This window comes from Mycena indigotica (assembly GCF_014461135.1).
Source record: "Mycena indigotica strain 171206Taipei chromosome Unknown Mind.scaff0003, whole genome shotgun sequence".
Classification (NCBI taxonomy): Eukaryota; Fungi; Basidiomycota; class Agaricomycetes; order Agaricales; family Mycenaceae; genus Mycena; species Mycena indigotica.
The window spans coordinates 3,185,243-3,202,498 of record NW_023503002.1 but is presented as its reverse complement, the minus strand read 5'-3'; the positions used below and the strand labels follow the sequence as shown (position 1 = coordinate 3,202,498).

The window sequence follows — 17,256 nt, the reverse complement described above, 5'->3', positions numbered from 1 at the left end:
GGTCATTGACCAACTTGCACGCCGTTTCCGCAGCTATCTGCTCGGAATCCAAGTTGCTCTCGTCATTCTCGTCACCCACATCCGCTTCATCGTCCAGCAATCCCGCCCCTCCATCTCCCTCTCCATCCTCTTCGATGGTCTCGTTGAATACGCAGTCCGGAATTGACAACGTGGCACCAGCGGCGGCAATGTCCGTTTGAAGCTGCATGACAGCATTGGTTGCGGTCGTAGACGCGCTGGAGTCGAGGTCTGGGTCATCCGAGTCAGAGGGCACGTTGCCAGAGCACACAGAAATGCACCGGTAGGTCCCTCGGTGGACGTTGCATCTCCAGTCTGCGGCATACCCGTGGTCCAAAAATTGGCGATGCCACGACCGACTTTCGAGAAGCCGGAGAGAATCCGGTCCGCGCTCTTTCGCTTGGTCAATGGATTGACCGTGTCTGCGCTTGCAGCGGAAGTACGAGGGCCGGCGGAAGGTGCAGAGGGAGGTGTGGACAGTGCAGGCTCTTTGGGTTTGTTTCTGGAGCCTTTCGGTCGGCCGGCGCCGTTCCGGCGACCACCGTGGTTGCGGTCATTGGGTGCCGTGTCTCCCGCCATGTCGAGAAGAAGCAGACACTGCAGGAGTTCCAGAATAAACGGGGCCCCTTTCGATCGATTATATACCTAAAATCAATGGACCAAAAAAAAGAAATTTTCTGGGTACCGCTATTTGTGCCCCAAAAAATTGTCACAAATTCACCTGCTTATATGAGGAATATGTGCCATAAACAGACTTGGTTTTTGTCACCTGATTTTGGGGGTATATCAAATGGCCTTTTTTAGACCTTTTTTGCCATCCAAACAGGGACCAAAAAAATATTCACTTATATTTACTTATATGCACTTATATGACATATATTAGGGCCCTGGATCATATAAGTGAATATTTTTTGGTTCCCATTTTGATGCAAAAACTAGTCCGAGAAAGGGTGTTCAATCTGCCCCAAAACCGGTGACAAAAAAATAAGGTCTATTTATAGCACATATTTCTCATATAAGCAGGTAAATTTGGGACAGTTTTTTTGCATGCAAATAAAGGTATTAAAAAAACTACTTTTTTTTGGTACATTGATTAGAGGCATATAATCGATCGAAAGGGGCCCCGTTTATTCCGGAACTCCCGCAGTGAGAAGGCCCGTTGGACGTGGGGAGAGCTCGCTGTCGCGCGAAGATGGCTTAACGATGGCTTATCTCGCGTGACACAGGGCTATGCTACCATCAATCAAATGGCTTATGCCCGATTTGGCAAGCAACGGCCTCGGCTCAAGCAACGGCCTCGGCTCATGAGCCTCGAATTGCTGAACGGAAATGGCGCCGGTCAAGCATGTAACTTGTTCGTCAGGCTCATACCCAGCCCTTGTTGTAGAGCTCACAATCCTCCTCCTGTAGTTTAAAGCCGAATGTGATTTGATTGACCGATAAATCCGAGGTGTGACAAATGTGACGGAAAAGTGTGGGGTTCGCTTTACAAGAGGGGCTGGCGCAGCTAGCCTGGCCGTGTTTCGCGAATAGACCACTTGTGCATCAGCTTGGTGGGCTTCCGGGGTGGCGGCGGAGGCAGAGGGGGTATGGAAGGTGTCGGGACTGGAGTCGACGCGGCGTCGTTCGCAGGCTGCGGAGATGGGTTGGACGCGGAGGAAGAAAAGGGTGGTGGGCGGAGGTTACGCGGCTCGGAGCCGGGCCGGGCTAGCTGCGCCAGCCCTCTTGCAGAGCGCTCACCCCGAAAAATAATAACACTTGTCACATCACTTTGATTTGGGTCGAAAATCATTACATATTTAGTCTAAAACTATGCTCTCGGATCTGGCTGCTCTGCAACGAGGGATGGGTATGAGCCTGCTTGTTCGTCTGGAATAAGAATATCTTCAACCGCCCCTCGCTCCCATAAATGATCACCACCAGCAGAACTCCATCATGACCACAACCCACGACTCCCCGGAATCCATCTCCTCGTCCCAGCGAGAGCTTGAAACTTCCGCCGAACGGAGAGCCAACGTTCAAGCACAGCTCAATCAACGGCTTGACCCCGAGTGTCCGGGGCCAGGTGGGGGGAAGTTAACATATGTAGAGACCTGGCGACTGGTCAATCTCGCGAACGAGGTCTTTGGGTACAACGGCTGGAGCTCGAGCGTCGTGCGCATGACGGTGGATTACGTGGACTGCGACGAGCACACACAGCGGTACGGGCGTCGGGGTGTCAGTGGTCATGCGCGTGACCCTGGAGGAGGAGGAGGGTGTGTCGCACGAAGATGTGGGGTATGGAGCAGTTGAGAATTTCGCCTCCGAAAGGACGGCGCTAGACAAGGTGCGGAACCCTGGCTGGGATATCTTCTCCGCTGCCGACACTGCTGATAGTGTAAGAAGGAGGCGACAAACGACGCCGCTGAAGCGGACGTTGCGCACCTTTGGGAAGGCCCTCGGTAACAGCTCCACCAAGGAGAGATACATGACCGAGATGGCCGGGTCAGGGTCGGTGTCTCCAATATCCGTTATGTGTGTCCAGCTTTGAGCTTACGCCGATTTGGAGACAGAGGGCAACATTCTGCGGACTGCTGTAGCGGCTTCTGCCTTTGCTGACATCGACAAACTGCTGTCGTCGTTGACTGCAGGTCTGCAACTCAGTGATTCAGGCCCTGCATTTCGTGCCGGCTCGGAGGACGGCGCGACTTTAGAGGATAGAGCGGCAGAGGATAGCGCTTCACGTTGAACTTCTACGAAGGAATTGGAGGGGTATGTCATCGTCCCGCCCGGTATTGGCGAAGGCGGTTACAAGCATGGAAATTGACTATGCCTGAAATGTCTCAAATCTATGGATTTTCTTGATTTTCAATGTACAACACACAATGACACTCACAACCACTATTATTTAAATAGTTGCATAAAAGACCAAGTTTGTAGTGCTTTGCAGCGCTTTCTGATCATGTGACAAGCTGTCAAAACATCGGAACTAGTGTGGGAAGGTTACCATAGTACTGGTTTGACACCGGGGCTATGCTTGAGAATGCTTCTCAAGGCTGTGTGTACTAGACCTAAATAGGGTTTTGCTTCTCAGGACCTTGCTTCTGAAGGCACAGCCTCTCTAACTCCAAATGACTCAATATGACTCAAAGCAGTGCTAATGGCGCTTCTCGGTCACATCATTAGTTTAATTGTCACATCATTAGTTATTTTTCTGAGTAGTATATAAGGAGCTCAAATGTAGTAGCTAAAGATCGAATTCCAGGGAATTACACCCCATCTCTTACTTTATTTGGCAAGGAAGCAAGGCAGCTAGGCGGCTAGTGTCACAACTAGGCAGCTAGGAAGCAAGTCACAGGTTTTATTGCAGGTGCAGGTGCAGGTTTATTGCAGGTTGCAAGGAAGCAAGGAAGCTATTTGAATTGCGCTACTAAAACAGGTTTTATAACTTGTTTGAGTTTGCCTTTTGTGTCAAGTGCAAATACATTCTCTTGTTCATCCAGAACATTTGAGAGGTTGAGCCATATTGCTCCTTCTTTTGTGTTCTAAATTACAAACCATCTGATCTGTTGAAAGCACTAATTAAGTCAAATTCTAGTGCAATCCCTGAACATCTCTGAATTTGGTTAGTTGTTTCCTGCAACTCGAACCCCCGGACACACACACACACGTTAGGATTTGATTTGGTTAGAGTTTGATTGATCATTGATCTGCTCTACTGCTCATTTTCTAAGTGTATTAGCGGTCAGAGGGAGGATGGACAAGAGGCGACATGACTTCAAATCAGATGTGATTGAGATGTGACATGATCCCTCGATTGTGAAACGAACTATCATGAGCTCCAAGTCAGTATCAGTACAATGCTCCAGGTCGATGGCGCTTATGGCCGTCCGGGCTGTGCCATCCGCCGCCTCCCACTCCGCAAGCCGAACAAAGCTTCAAGACAACTCAAATGAAAAACTACTAATAGTACTTATCAATGTCAGGATTCAGCACCCCCAAGTTACTAGTCGTAAACATGAAGGGAATCCGAGCAAGATGGAGGTTCGAGACTGAACAGTGCAACTCCACTCAACACAAATAGCGATACAAAGTAAAACTTGAAACTACTTACTCGACTGTCCGACTCCACCCAACACAGACGAAGGGCGCCTAGGATGGCTATTCGTGTGTGCTAAGTCCTGTACGACGAGCGCTGTGGAGCGCCAGCGCCGCTATCCAAGCCTGTTTTTGCTCCGCACCATACGAACCAGCGGGCGTCGCCCGCGGGACGGGGGCATGCGTTGGCTCATGCCGGGGCCAAGCTCCACAGTCCTGTGTGTTGTGTTCATTGCAAAGCGCTAATAATACGGCGGCGAGTGGAGTGACGAGTCCACTCGGGAGAGAGAGAGAAAACATCTTTGCGCTGGCTCGAGGCGTATAAAAGGCACGAGAGGGCTACGAGTCGAGCCAGCTCTCAAAAAACTCACAACCACAACAACAGTGAGCGTCCTACTTTCACTCCTCTCACCGAGCTCAATGTTCTGTAGTGTACAACTTCAACTTCGCCATCCTCACCGCGCTCGCTGCCGTCGCCACCGTGCGCGGCGCGACAGTGCAGTTCTCGACCTCCACGGGCTGCAGCTCGTTCCAGGACACCTACCAGGGCGACTGCAACTTCTGCGCGGACCCGCCCGGCGGTCAGGCGTCCCCTTCTCTCACAAGCACGTGCCTGCTTACTTGATGTTGACAGACTTTGCGTCGGTGCTCTTCTCGGGGATCAGCTCGTCGAACCGCGTGACGATCCACAACGAGGACGGGTGCACGTCCGCGTCGCAGGTCGGCCAGGGCTTCGGCAACTCGTGCTGGAACAAGGGCGGCACCGCGCTGCGCTCTGCCTGGGTTGCATGCCCCGGCGCCGACCGCGCCGTGTGAGTGGTTTTCTTCCGCTCGGTTGCTGTGCGGCTAATTCATGGATGGCAGCGTCGCGAATGTCACCACCAACTAGGTGTCTTTGTAGACCAATATGTATACTGTAGTAGAACGAATCCAAGTCTTCCGTGTTTATAATTTGAAAGAAACGAACCCAGACAAAACATTATGGTATCATCGACGACAAGTACGTATAGTATAGTCCGCCCTTCTATAAATCCTCTACTCTGAATTTAAAGCGCGACAACCGCACCCGCAATCAGCGCGAGCACCATGCCGGCCCTGCTCGCAGCGACCACGCCCGCGCCGCTGGTGCCGACGATCGCGGCGCCGTTGATGCCCGGTGTGTTCTCGTCCTCCGCGCCGGCCGCCGCACCGCCGGCTCCGGCGTTCGCCGTCCCGCCCGCGCCGGGGTTACCGGACGGTGGGTTAGCGGGCGGGGCAGGAGGAGGCGGCGGAGGTGGGGCGGGTGCACTCGGAGCCGGTGCCTTTGACGACGAGCTGGGCTTCGCGGAGCTGGACGGCTTGACGGAGCTGGGCGGCGCACTGGAGGACGGCGGCGGCGCAGGCTTCGAGCTAGGCGGCGGCGGAGGAGACGGGGGTGGAGTCGTCACGTGTTCCTGCTTATGTGTAGTGGGTTTCGGTGGGGGTGGTGGCGGTGGCGGGGGAGGAGGAGGCGGGGGAGGTGGTGGTGGCGGTGGCGGAGGTGGGGGCGGCGGTGGTGGTGGTGGTGGGGGCGGAGGAGGCGGGTCGCTGTGCTGGCCGTCGGCGTAGGACCACGAGCCGTAGAGCGTGCCCTGTCCAGGATCGGCGAAGTACGAAAATAGCCCTGTCGCAACGCATCATCACCTCCATCGCCATCAGCGGGTAAGGTGACGTACCTTTCGTCAAGTCGAGATGGCCGCGGTCGGGACAGCTGCTCGACGGGCACTATACGCCGGTGAGGAAACAAGACTGTGAGCAAAATGAATGGAGGGGACACACCATATCGACGCAAGAGGCAACGGCCGTCTTGCCGTTGTACTGCAGGCGCACTTTGCGTCCGCAGCAGCCGCCGTTGCCGAATTGCTACCCGGGAACGTCAGCCAAAGCAAAGAAGGAAAAAAAGAAGTTGCCCACAGCCTCGTTCATCGCGATAACCCAGTCGCCCTCCTGGTGGTTCTGGCCCGTGCACGCGTCGGTGCCCTGCACAATGCCCGTCAGCACACACTAAGAAAGAAAAGGAAAGAGACGGACGGTGTCGGTGGGATACCACGTGAACATGGAGCCTTCGTTGTCGCGGCGCTCGACCTCCGCGGGGAGGCGGCGCATCGCGACGGGCTGGGGCTTGGAGCCGTGGTTATGGCCGCTGGCGAGCGCCAGGGCGGCCGCGGACAGCAGCAGTGCAGCTGTGCGCATGGTAAGCAAGAGAGTAACGAACGTGGGCAGCAGCAGAAGCTGCAGTGGTGGTGGGCAGAAGAGAGGGAGAGCGGAAGTGGAGACCGGGTTTATATGCGTGTGACATACCCTTTTTGCGGTGCGTAAAAAAGCAGCTCGCTTCGGGGCGGATTTCGTCACGAGAAGGTGTGAAACGGTGATGGCTGGGAGTGGCGACCCTGACCCTCCCTGTGACGGGATGCCGTAGCGTATCGCCGGGTTTCGTGACTCGGCGGAGAGACGAGGACGCGCGTCACGCCCACCCGCCGTGACGCCACGCTCCTCGGTCAATCCTCGGCGCGGCCCGCCGCCCGCTCAGTCAGCAAATGGAAGCGCCGCCAAGCCCGTCCCTACGCCCGAACCGCCCGTGCCAATAAACGCAGGTGTCCAACAGGTGTCGCTCCAATGTCGCTCCACCTACCGGATCACGCCACGTGCTCCGGCCCTCTTCTTCCCTTCCCTCTCCCTCCCCACCACCCACAACACCCCGTCGCTCGACCCTCGACGGGCGGCGCACCCCCCTGCCCCCCCTCCCCCACTACGCGCGCCGTCAGATGCTGCTGGACCCGGATGCCGACGCCAAGCCGCACGTGTGCGAGCACTGCCACTGCTCTTCCCACCCGCCATCTACGCTCGCGCCCACGGTGGTCGTCGCCCCGCCCCCGCCGCAGTACGAGGACTCCCAGAATGCTAAGACACTTCCCCCGATCCCTGCAGTCCGCATCGTCGCCATCGACAGCCTCAGCCCCGAGCGCAAGAAGCTGTATGAGCGGTATTCGCGCACCCTCCGCTGGGTGTTCATAGGTGTGTGTCGTCATTTGGGGGTGATTGATCTGTGGCTGATGATAGTGGATTTGCAGCGGCGGGTATTGCCTCGCTGCTGACGGGCGGGTTCTCGCTGGTGCAGATTTACATGGAGGGTACCCAGTGTGCGTGACGACGGCGGCCCTTTCTTTCCTTCCGTCGCTGAAAAAAGTCCCTTGGCTAGTCCCGCGCCTAAACGCGGTGCTTACGGCGTACAGCGCTATCTCCGGCTCCGCCATCCTCGCGCTGCTTTACCTCCGCACCAAAGCAACCTCGCTCGTGCTCTCAAAAGTGCGTTGTCCATTTTGGTTTTTTTATTTCTGGCCCCGACTGACTAATAAAACAGGCGCGCACACGGACGCTGGTGCTGCTCGCGTTCGGGTGGATGGTGTTTGCGATCGTGCTTATCCCGTACAGCGACGGGTCGTGCGAGGCGTGGCTCGACGACAGCGACACCACGTGCGTCTTCTTCGGCCTTGCCAACGGCCTCGCCGGCCTCTCCACCCTCCTCGTCTCCATCGCTGCCTATTTCAGCTTCCGCCAGGAGCGCATCATGCGCGCCAACCTCGTAGCACCCGTCGCCGCCGCCGCCGCCGTATAGCCACGGCGCAGGCGCCGGCTTTGCGCCAACTTGAAGGACTTTACAAAAAAGCATCGTGATCGGCCGTGAGACAGCACGCGGCCAGATATGATGAACGCTAATTTTTTGTTGTACATACCTGTAGAGGGGATACCCGGGCCGTACATTCTATTTACTTAATGCATACAATCCTTTCGAGTCTTTGTGCTGACGCTTACGAAAGTACTCGGAATACGTGTAAACATCTGAACCTTGTAGAAACCCAAACAAACGATGTCTTCTTACTGCAACACGAACGAATAAGACCCCGATCCAATTTGGACCTCGTTCAAGTGCCCTTTCACTCGTGCAGCACTGACTGCCTTTCCGCCCTCCGTAACCATCTTCGCCGTCCCAGATCCAAACGAAACCGTCGCAGTAACCCCAACAGGGACGACGACTTGCAGCGACAACGACGGTCCATTGTTCTTATACGACACCGTGAGGTTCCCGAATGGCGTCATCAGCCACCCACTCGCACTCGGAATCGAGGCAGTAAACGCGGGAGCAACGTTCACGGTCTTGAATGCCGGGCCGGTCGCTTGTATGCCGAGCACAAACTTGTAGAACCAGTCTTCGTAAGTGCCGAGGAAATACTACAAAACATCAGCAGGCGATTCCAACTAGAAAGAGCAAGAAAAATCTACATGATCATGCGAGCGTCCTTCTGCTTGCCAGTGCTCCCATAATGTTGTGGCCCCGCTCTGAATCCAGTACCCCCAGCTTGGCAATGTCGTTTCCTGCATTAGTGCGAATGCAACATCAGGATGACCATGGGTCGTAAGCATAGGCAAAAGGTATTTGGTGCTTAGAGCGCCAGTGTTCAGATGGCCCCCTCGCATATTGACGTCAGCAGCGACACTATCTGCGACAGTTTGGGCGCTGCTGGGACCGGTGGTAAGGTTAAATGCGAGGGCAAGGAGATTGTGGGATTGGCGGTAGCCGTTATCGCCAACCCCAGCGTAGTGCCCAGAAGTGAAGAAGGCGTTGTTGAATGCAGTTTTGACTGCAGCCGCTTGAGAGGCAAAGGTCGTCGCGTCAGCGGTGTTTCCGAGAGTGCTTGCAACTCCAGTCATAACATCGAGCATATGATACCTGCGCAAAATTGGGGTCAGGTGGCCGATTAGGAAACAAAAAGGGCAAAGCAGCACTTACAGATAGGCAGTCGCAGGAATCCTTGAATCTTCTGTGGGATTCCCGCCATCCGGAGGCACGTCCGCTGCAACCCAATCCCCTAAGTCTGTGCTGGCAATGTTGTTCGACGAGCGGCCAAGCTCAAATTCAATATACGCCTTCATTCCCGCATAGTTGTCCGACAAAACCCTCAGATCACCACGATACGAGTAGATCCATGCAGGTATCAAAATTAGCGCAGCGCTTGTAAATATGAGCGCCGATTGCGGAGGTTGGGATTCAGCTTACTGCCATGGGTCGGCTCGGTTGTTTGCGCCCCAACCGCTATCAGGAACAATAACAGCAGGTGGGCCGTTACCACCATTCGGAATTGAGTCCAAAAGGTCCTGTGAATATTTCGCAAAGAGATCTTGCGAGTCGAAATTCATCAAGAACATTTCCTGTAATAGAATGTCGGTATCAGCACCTATCAGTTGAGAACTGGAAGACTGACTGCAGCCAACTGAGCGTCTCCAGACCATCCATTCTTCTCCCAAACCGGAGTATCGGTAGGGATAGAGTGCACATTGTTGAGCATAGTGCGAAGCGCAGCAGCGTGTAGCTTGTTGAGCAAATCCACGGAGCAGGTAAAATCGCCGGCAGGTTTGAGGTCATCATGAACAACTTGAGCAATGATATCCGAGGGTTGCGGAGGAGTCGAGGATGGCCATCCACTGATTTGGATGTACTGATAACCTAAAGAACATAGAGATGATGATGTTATGTACATTTTACAATGTGCTGCAAACCTTTATATGAGAACTTGGGCTCGAAAACCTCGGGCGAGCCAGTTCCTGCCAGCCAATAACGATCCGTCTGGAAGTTATTGGCAAAGTAGTGGGCAACATCTAGTTATCGGTTCAATGGAACAAGCGGTAAATCGCAATGAAGTAAAAACCTTGATAGAACACAGTTCCGTCAGAGTTAAGTTGTTCCCCATAGTGAACTGTGACCAGGCTGCCTTGGGCGCCAGTAACCGTTAGTTTAATCCATCCAGCTACCATACGATCGAAGGCGGCAACGTATTGTCTATAGGACGGATCAGCATTTACACTCAGAAGCGCAAGAAAAACTTGCCCTGACACAGGCTGCGAGATTTTGATGGGCGTCAGACTAGCCAACACGCGCGTCGGTGGCTGTCTCGCATGTACAAGAGCACCTTTGGGCGGAGAAGCCACCAAAGCAGTGTTCCAGGTCGTATCATCAAAATCCACAAGGTTCCATCCAGGAATTTCATAACGCGCTGGTATCAAACATCAGTAAAACAATGAACAAAACTCATTTTTGTTCACCGTCGTAGTTCTCCCCTCCAAAGATATCATCAAGCCTAGTCGGTCCCTCGATGTTTTTCCAGCTACCATCACTAACAACTCTTTCTCGTGACCCATCGGTGTAAGCCACACTCAGCACAAGTCGTAAGATGGGCTCGCCATGCCAAGGGGCCCGATCCCAACTCCACACATTTCCTTGTGTAACACCATAATGCGAGCGACCTAGTTCGGCACTCAGGACATTGGCGGCTGATGGTAGTTTGTAATCAGCGATATCATAAACGCAGATAAATCAGCTCACCACTGCTTAACAAGCCTTTGACGTCGACGACTACATATTGCATTCGTGTGTCGTACTTTGTGAACCCAGGCGTCATGACCCGGTCAGAAATCGGTTTACCGTTGAGCTCGATGACAGCGTAACCGCCAGCCGCGTAAAAAAGACGTGCTTGCGAGACTTGTTTACCTTATATCAAGTCAGATGTTTGAAAATCAAGAAGGGTGAATGCAAACCATTACTGATCCCATTCAACATGAAGCGTTTGCGTAACAGTGGTGCTGGATGCTCCCCTAATGGAGAAGGTAATTTTACGTCTTGATTCCATGGCGAAATTCCATAATTCCCCAAGATACTGACTGCTGGCCAAGAAGCGTCGTTATATGTTGAAGCCTGCCAATTGGAGGGGAACGGTGCTAAGATTGTCAAATAGAGAATAGCATCCAGGTGAAAACCTTACTGCTGACCGTCTTCCAGTTGGTGTCAGTGACTACAGCATCGCTGGTGCCATCCGAATACACGATAAGTGCGGACAATATAAATCCCGCAGGATTATTACTACTCCCCCGATTCGTGACTTGAGCAGCAAATACCACCGCAAGTCCACCGTTGATCGTGACGGGAGCTGTGTTTGTGCCCGCACCGAGTGGGACGGAGATGGTCGTGGCAGTCTTCCAAACATCTGCCTCATCGGCTGCCGTTGCGATTTGGACTCCGTTGACCCATAAAGTGAAGAGGTCGTCACCGGTCGTGGTAATTTGAGTCGACAGTGGAATCCTAGTGGACGTTCCGGAGGTGACAGCGATTATTCGTCGAAAAGCAACATCTCCTGGAGGGGCACCACCTGCTGCGCCCGGGACGTTCCAAACCCAGAGCGCCGTTGACAATGAAGGAATTGAAGCTGTCGGTGGTGAGATGCCGACGCCTGTACCCCATGGGTCGACACCATAAGCGCCGAGAGAGATGGGAACGCTCCAGGATGCATCAGAAGTCGAAGGCAATTGAAAGTTGGTCGGAATAGATGTTGTTGCTTTCCATATATCGGCTGATGAGGATGTGAGAATAGTTGCGGACCCATCGGAAAGCGAAATCAGGGCAGCAAAAAGAAAGCCAGCGGGATTTGCGCCACCAGCAACAGGTTGATTTGTCGCTCGGATAGCGAAAACAACTGAAGACGAAGCGTTGCTTAAGGTCACTTCGGGGTAGACCTGAGCAGTTCTCCAAACATCAGCCACATTGGGAGAGCTGCCCACCAACACACCATTGGTATAAAGTGTGAAAAGGTCGTCTGCAGAAACGAGAATGGCGGCTCTGACGGCGGATTTCCCGCTTGGAAGGGTGAATGTGAGTCGCAAAGCAATATCTCCCGGAGGAGCGTAGGGTGGTGTTAAATTGGGTGAAGGGGTCCATATCCAGCTGGCGTTCCTAAACGCGTCGATGAGCAGCTGTGGCACGACAGTCTTGTTCTTTCCGATCCAAGTACTGGAGCCCCAATCACTCTGAGAGAAGAAACCGGTAGTGAAAGTGGACTGTGCCGAGGCAGAGCCCGCAGACGAGACCACTGCGACAGTCCAAAAGTATTGTGTATCAGAGGAAAGAGCTGGGCCTTCGTATGGTGCGAGATATGGATTAGATGAGGCGACGAAGCCTGAGTCCCAAACATTAGAGCCGCCCGGTGTGGAGGTTGAGACAGTGAGCCGGTAGGAACTTTGGGTAACACCACGGGCGGTTGATATAATCTTCCATGAAAAGCGAGGCGAAACATCAATTCCAAGGGGTGCAACTTGATTTTGGACGAGGAGAGAGTCGACTGCGACTGAAATATAGGTCAGCGAAAGAGAACAAAAGACAAATTATGACGCACTTTGTGCAAGAGTTTGCTGAACGCCAAAAAAATACGCCTAGAAGCGTGGCACAGCTTAGCAGCTTCATTGGGCGGGAGAGTTTGAGTTGCTTTAGAACATCCTCGAAGTTCGGCGCTCAAATACTGCTCGGATTCGGGAAGGAAGTTGTTGAGGCTTGTTGAATGGTCAGATCTAGGACGAAGCCGGTCATGCTTCCCTTCCATGTGACACAGAGAAAGTGTCGCATATCGTGTGCAGCTGCCTCAGTGCGCCGACCCGTGTTGTATGTATGTCGACTTCGTGGACGGGGTTGAGCGCAACGTTGAGCAACTTGTTGAGCACTGTGACGCCAAGTGATTGTCACAGTGTTGGGGTTAAGAAAGAGGGCTTCGTCGACTCGGACTCAACCGCGAGAATATATACTTGAGCAGAATACGTGCAGCTATCAATCTACATCCGGACCGAAATTTGAACATATTATATCATCAATACATAGTCTGAATCATTGACGACGAAGATCTTTCGGGACCCAGCTGATATCTACCTTTTCTCTCGCCATGTCCATTCCCGACCCTAGTGCACACCTCTCTGATCGTTTCGTGGTCGAATCCAGCGACTTGCGTGCCGAAATCGCCGCGAAGACACCCATCAGATTCGCCGAAGATGGCGAGCCGTGCCTTCCACTCCCGGCACCCTTTGAGCAATTTTATCTTGGACCCGAGCGGCATTCGGACTTGCCTTTTGATGTGGCGATGATGGTCGGCTTCCTCAACTAGAGGCTGAAAACAAGGGATTGCTCATTACGATGAACAGAACGATATTCGTGTCGCTCGCACAATCATGGGCCCACCGTTTCCTGTTCAGCTCCTCGGCGCGCAAAAGTGGCTCGTTCGAGAACGTGATTTTACCGAGAAGCTTTTCGCTGGATATGCCGCAGGCAAATACCAGCCGGGCAACGTCGACTCGTCACCCTTTTCAGTCATCCGCGAGCGAAAGAGGGACGGCCAGCCTGATCCATACGTCGGGCAGGTCACGATTGGCTTCGAGAAAGGCCTGCGGAAGACACCAGTGAGAGAAGGATGCGAGAGTTGGCGGAGGACGGATGGATTCTGGGAGATGGGCGGTCTGTTGTCACTTGAGGCAGCTATTTGCAGCATACTCAATATCGTTTTCAGCGGCACTCAACGTTGATTACCAGGGTAAGGGCGTCGCGTCTGCTGCGACCAAGGTCATCTTTGACTTCGCTGTCGAACACCTTGGTGCGACAGAGATCCATGCCAACGTCCTGCAAACCAATGTCGGTTCTGTGCGACTCTGGCAGAAGTTGGGGTTTGCGGAGGACGAAAGTGCTCGTGGTATGTTATATCTTTATTCCAACAATTGCTGATTGGCGGACAACTTGAACCTTCAGAGGAAATCCAAATCCCAGAAGCGAAGGGTGGTGGACTAGGAATCAGCTGCCAGTATGTTTGGGGACTTGTGTAGATAAAATATGACTTGGCCAGTATGGTATGGCTCAAGGTTGAGCAGAAGACATCATGCGTCGTTGCTGATACCTGAAGATGATGCTATCAGGGGCTGTGCACTCCCATATTTTGCTTCTTCCTCCACGTCGTCGATGGCCGACCAAGTGCCCAAAGCCGAAACAGACCGCATCTTTGCCGTTCTCCGAGGACAGAAAGAGAACAAAGTGCGTCCTACCGTATACAATCACCTCGCTGCCTAAACTCAGAGAAAATAGACATGCTTCGACTGTGGTGCTCGTAACCCGACGTGGTCTTCAGTTACCTATGCCGTCTACCTTTGTTTGGATTGCTCTTCGGTTCATCGTAACATGGGGGTGCATATTTCCTTCGTCCGCTCCACGAATCTCGACTCCTGGAGCGTTGGTCAACTACGTGCCATGAAAGTTGGCGGAAACAAGGTCGCCGGCGAGTTTCTGCATAAACACGGCCTCAATGCAAGCTTGACCGGAAAAGCGAAATATGAGTCCAAGGCGGCGGAATTGTATCGCGAGGATTTGGCCAAGCGGGTCAAAGCCGATGCGGTCCGTTTCCCCGACGGTGTCGTTGTCGAGGGGGCCTCGTCTTCAGCAGCAGCGGCGGGAGACAGTGCACCTGCCGAAGAAGACTTTTTCGAAAGTTGGAGCAAGCCCAGCACGCCAAAGGAGACCAGTCGGGTTGGGACACCAGTTGTGCCTGTCATTGGACGAACTGCTAGTGCAAAATCCGTAACTTCCACTCCACCACCACAACCACAACCTACCTCGCCCCCTCCTGTTGTTGCTGCCCCCACACCTGTTGCCCCAAAACAACCTCGCCTTGGACTCGCTGCCGCTTCAAAGGCATTAAATACGACTGGTAGTTCAGCACAACTCAAACTTGGTGCAGGCAGCAAGAAAGGGAAACTCGGTGTGTTCGATTGAAGTGAATAACTCCTCCATCCCTCATCCGTATCCTTAGGTGCACAGAAGGCCACTCCCGTTTCGTTTGCTGAAGCAGAACGTCGCGCTCGTGAAGAGGAAGAGCGGACTAAGGCACTCGGTTATGAACGCGAAGCTGCAGCCGCGGCAGCAGCAGCAGCATCACCTACCATTATCCAATCAGCCGCCAGTCTGCCGACCAAAAGCACAACGACAACGACAAACACAACAACAGCTGCTCCCCAACCCAAACCAGCCTTTGTACGTCTTGGCTTTGGTGCCCTGCCCACGGCGGCGACCGCCTCAGCCAATGCAGCTGCCTCCGCTGCCCATCTCAATCCAGGCATCAAAAAGACACCCGTCATTGATGATGCTCCAACCACGGCTCGCGATAGATTCGGTGGCCAGAAAGGCATATCATCAGACATGTACTTTGAACGGGGGGCATACGATGCCAACTCACACGCGGAGGCTCAAGAACGGCTCAAGAGCTTTGCCGGAAGGAGTGGGATTGGTAGCGATGAGTACTTTGGACGAGAAGAGGAGTGCGCATTACTTTTTTTTACCTGTTTTCGATTGTTGCTGATCGGTTGATTGTTAGTCCTCTTGACCCATCAAACAGCCGCAACCAGCCTTCTTATTTCGAAGACACGTCGCTTGCTGGTTTGGAGACCTCTGCTCGTGAGGCGATTTCGCGAGTTTTGGCAAACCCGGATGTCCAGAACGTTGGGGAGAGTATAAGGGCTGGCGCGTTGAAGCTCTCCGACTACCTCGCGCAGGTTTCGACGTGATTACCCGGTGTTTCATTTCAGTCTATGGATGCATACATATACATATTTTCTTTTCGTAGTCAATGTAAGTATGAGATTCCTTTTTTCACTTGGAGTATCTCTCTTTATATATATACGCAGTCAGTTTCGGTCCGAATTTGGTCCAAATCCAGCCTCGATAAGTCATCCGCGTCAATCCACGCTTCTTCCACTCTAACATCAACGTGCCATCTCTACCGTGAGCTTCGGTCGGGATACTGTGTGCGGCATTTGTCGTCGAAGCCCTGGCGCCTGACTCTGTTTTTACGACGCGCAAGTTCAGACCTGGTGCATGGGACTCGATGCGCATACTCACCGAGTCTTGTGCCAAGATCTCCGGTCCCTTTGTTTGCATAATGACTTGCTCCCTTAAACTGTCCATACCATCCATCGGCAAGGATGTCTTCCCGCTGCTGGGGGTCTGAGACTCGCCGCGGCCGAAGAAATGCTGGACTGCTGTTGACTTCACTCGAACGTTTTTGAGCTGATGAATGCAACAGTACAATTTACTTACTATTAATATTGCATCCGAGTCAATCTTTCGGTACTCGAACTATAAGGTACGTCCCCTCTTATTGCATGGCTGAGCTGACGAACGGCACACTGGCAGAAGCTCGACCGTGGCTTCCGTGTTTATCGTGGGGAATCGAACGTCCTTCGCAAACTCGGTTCCGCACGATAGTATTCTTGACCTGCAGCCACCTGCTCGGAAGCGAGCTTTAGAAGGGCTTTCAACACTGGGAGGCGGCTGCGTGCCATTGATGTCATAGTGACGAGCTGGCTATGACATGAATGGTAGGTTAAAGTTTAACCTACCATTCATGTCACCTAAAGTTTGCGCTGGTGATTCGAGTCTTTTTAGATACTCAAGTATAACTCTCAACTGGTTCACTTGGCACGATACCTGAACCACTTACTCCAAGTCCTCGAGTGCCTCTCACAAACTTGAAAAACCGAGCTTTTAGGTGCATCCTCAGTCGCTTATCCGAAGATCTGTCCATTCCGAAATCTTTCTGATTCTTTGCGAAGAATCAGCGGATCTGGGTCGTACTAATACTGAAAATGGGGCACTCAAAATACATGCCATACTGCATGGTTGGTCCGTGTGTATACCATTCTTTTTGGTTTATCAAGGGTTCCGTTCTATTTCACCCAGCCTACTGTCATTGACTCAACTTTGGCCATGCGCATCGTTGCGTCTTTCGAGAGGTCAACATCCGGAAACTCCCATTTTGGTATCAACCTCCGTTTCGGGCTTGAGCAGAAGCCACGACTGACCAATTTGAACATGATCACTTGCCTTTCGAGGAGAATTCGGTCCATGGTCAGAACATCTTCAACTTGTTACTATATCTGTCTGTCCACTCAAGTCTCAGGAGATTGCCAACAGAAATCCCCCAACAGACACCATTGATTAACAAACCTTCCTCAGCCTACTCATCGCAGTTGGGCCAGTCTGCATGCCTGCTCGTCTACGATAATAGCCCGCCTATATAAACTGCCATGGTAATGTCAAAGTCTGTGTTCGCTCAACCAGCATCGTGCCATCCCCCAGCATAACAGTCTCTTTGTGCCTATCTAGGATGACACCTGACGAAGCAGCCACACTCCAAAGCATCGGAACCGACTGGTACCAGGGTAAGGCCCAAGTTACTACTAGTATGTTTGTGAAGACTAAAATCATCTCTGGGCTTCATTGCAATCACAAACGAG

At 52.9% G+C, this 17,256-nt stretch overlaps 4 protein-coding genes across 4 annotated transcripts; 3 read left to right on the top strand and 1 right to left on the bottom strand.

Annotated features, from left to right (window-relative positions):
• Positions 1 to 1,953: 1,953 nt before the first annotated feature.
• On the top strand, positions 1,954 to 2,746 carry MIND_00374800 (uncharacterized protein; the record flags this gene model as incomplete). Its single annotated transcript, XM_037360584.1, has 3 exons — positions 1,954 to 2,273; positions 2,329 to 2,512; positions 2,567 to 2,746. The coding sequence occupies 3 exons, from the start codon at positions 1,954 to 1,956 to the stop codon at positions 2,744 to 2,746; spliced, it is 684 nt and encodes a 227-aa protein (XP_037223469.1).
• A 2,395-nt stretch (positions 2,747 to 5,141) lies between these two features.
• Positions 5,142 to 6,492, bottom strand: MIND_00374700 (uncharacterized protein; the record flags this gene model as incomplete). The annotated part of the gene is made up of 5 exons (XM_037360583.1): positions 6,145 to 6,492; positions 6,028 to 6,093; positions 5,893 to 5,976; positions 5,790 to 5,838; positions 5,142 to 5,737 (listed from the first exon to the last, which is right to left on the bottom strand). Exons 1-5 carry the CDS (start codon positions 6,304 to 6,306, stop codon positions 5,142 to 5,144), a joined length of 957 nt encoding a protein of 318 aa, XP_037223468.1. The 5' UTR covers positions 6,307 to 6,492.
• Positions 6,493 to 6,731: 239 nt separating this feature from the next.
• On the top strand, positions 6,732 to 7,729 carry MIND_00374600 (uncharacterized protein; the record flags this gene model as incomplete). Its single annotated transcript, XM_037360582.1, has 4 exons — positions 6,732 to 7,128; positions 7,185 to 7,253; positions 7,313 to 7,419; positions 7,475 to 7,729. The coding sequence occupies exons 1-4, from the start codon at positions 6,879 to 6,881 to the stop codon at positions 7,727 to 7,729; spliced, it is 681 nt and encodes a 226-aa protein (XP_037223467.1). The 5' UTR covers positions 6,732 to 6,878.
• Positions 7,730 to 12,869: 5,140 nt separating this feature from the next.
• On the top strand, positions 12,870 to 15,525 carry MIND_00374400 (Arf-GAP domain-containing protein; the record flags this gene model as incomplete). Its single annotated transcript, XM_037360581.1, has 8 exons — positions 12,870 to 13,070; positions 13,126 to 13,435; positions 13,488 to 13,667; positions 13,724 to 13,775; positions 13,843 to 14,002; positions 14,054 to 14,723; positions 14,775 to 15,279; positions 15,336 to 15,525. 8 exons carry the CDS (start codon positions 12,870 to 12,872, stop codon positions 15,523 to 15,525), a joined length of 2,268 nt encoding a protein of 755 aa, XP_037223466.1.
• Positions 15,526 to 17,256: the final 1,731 nt, after the last annotated feature.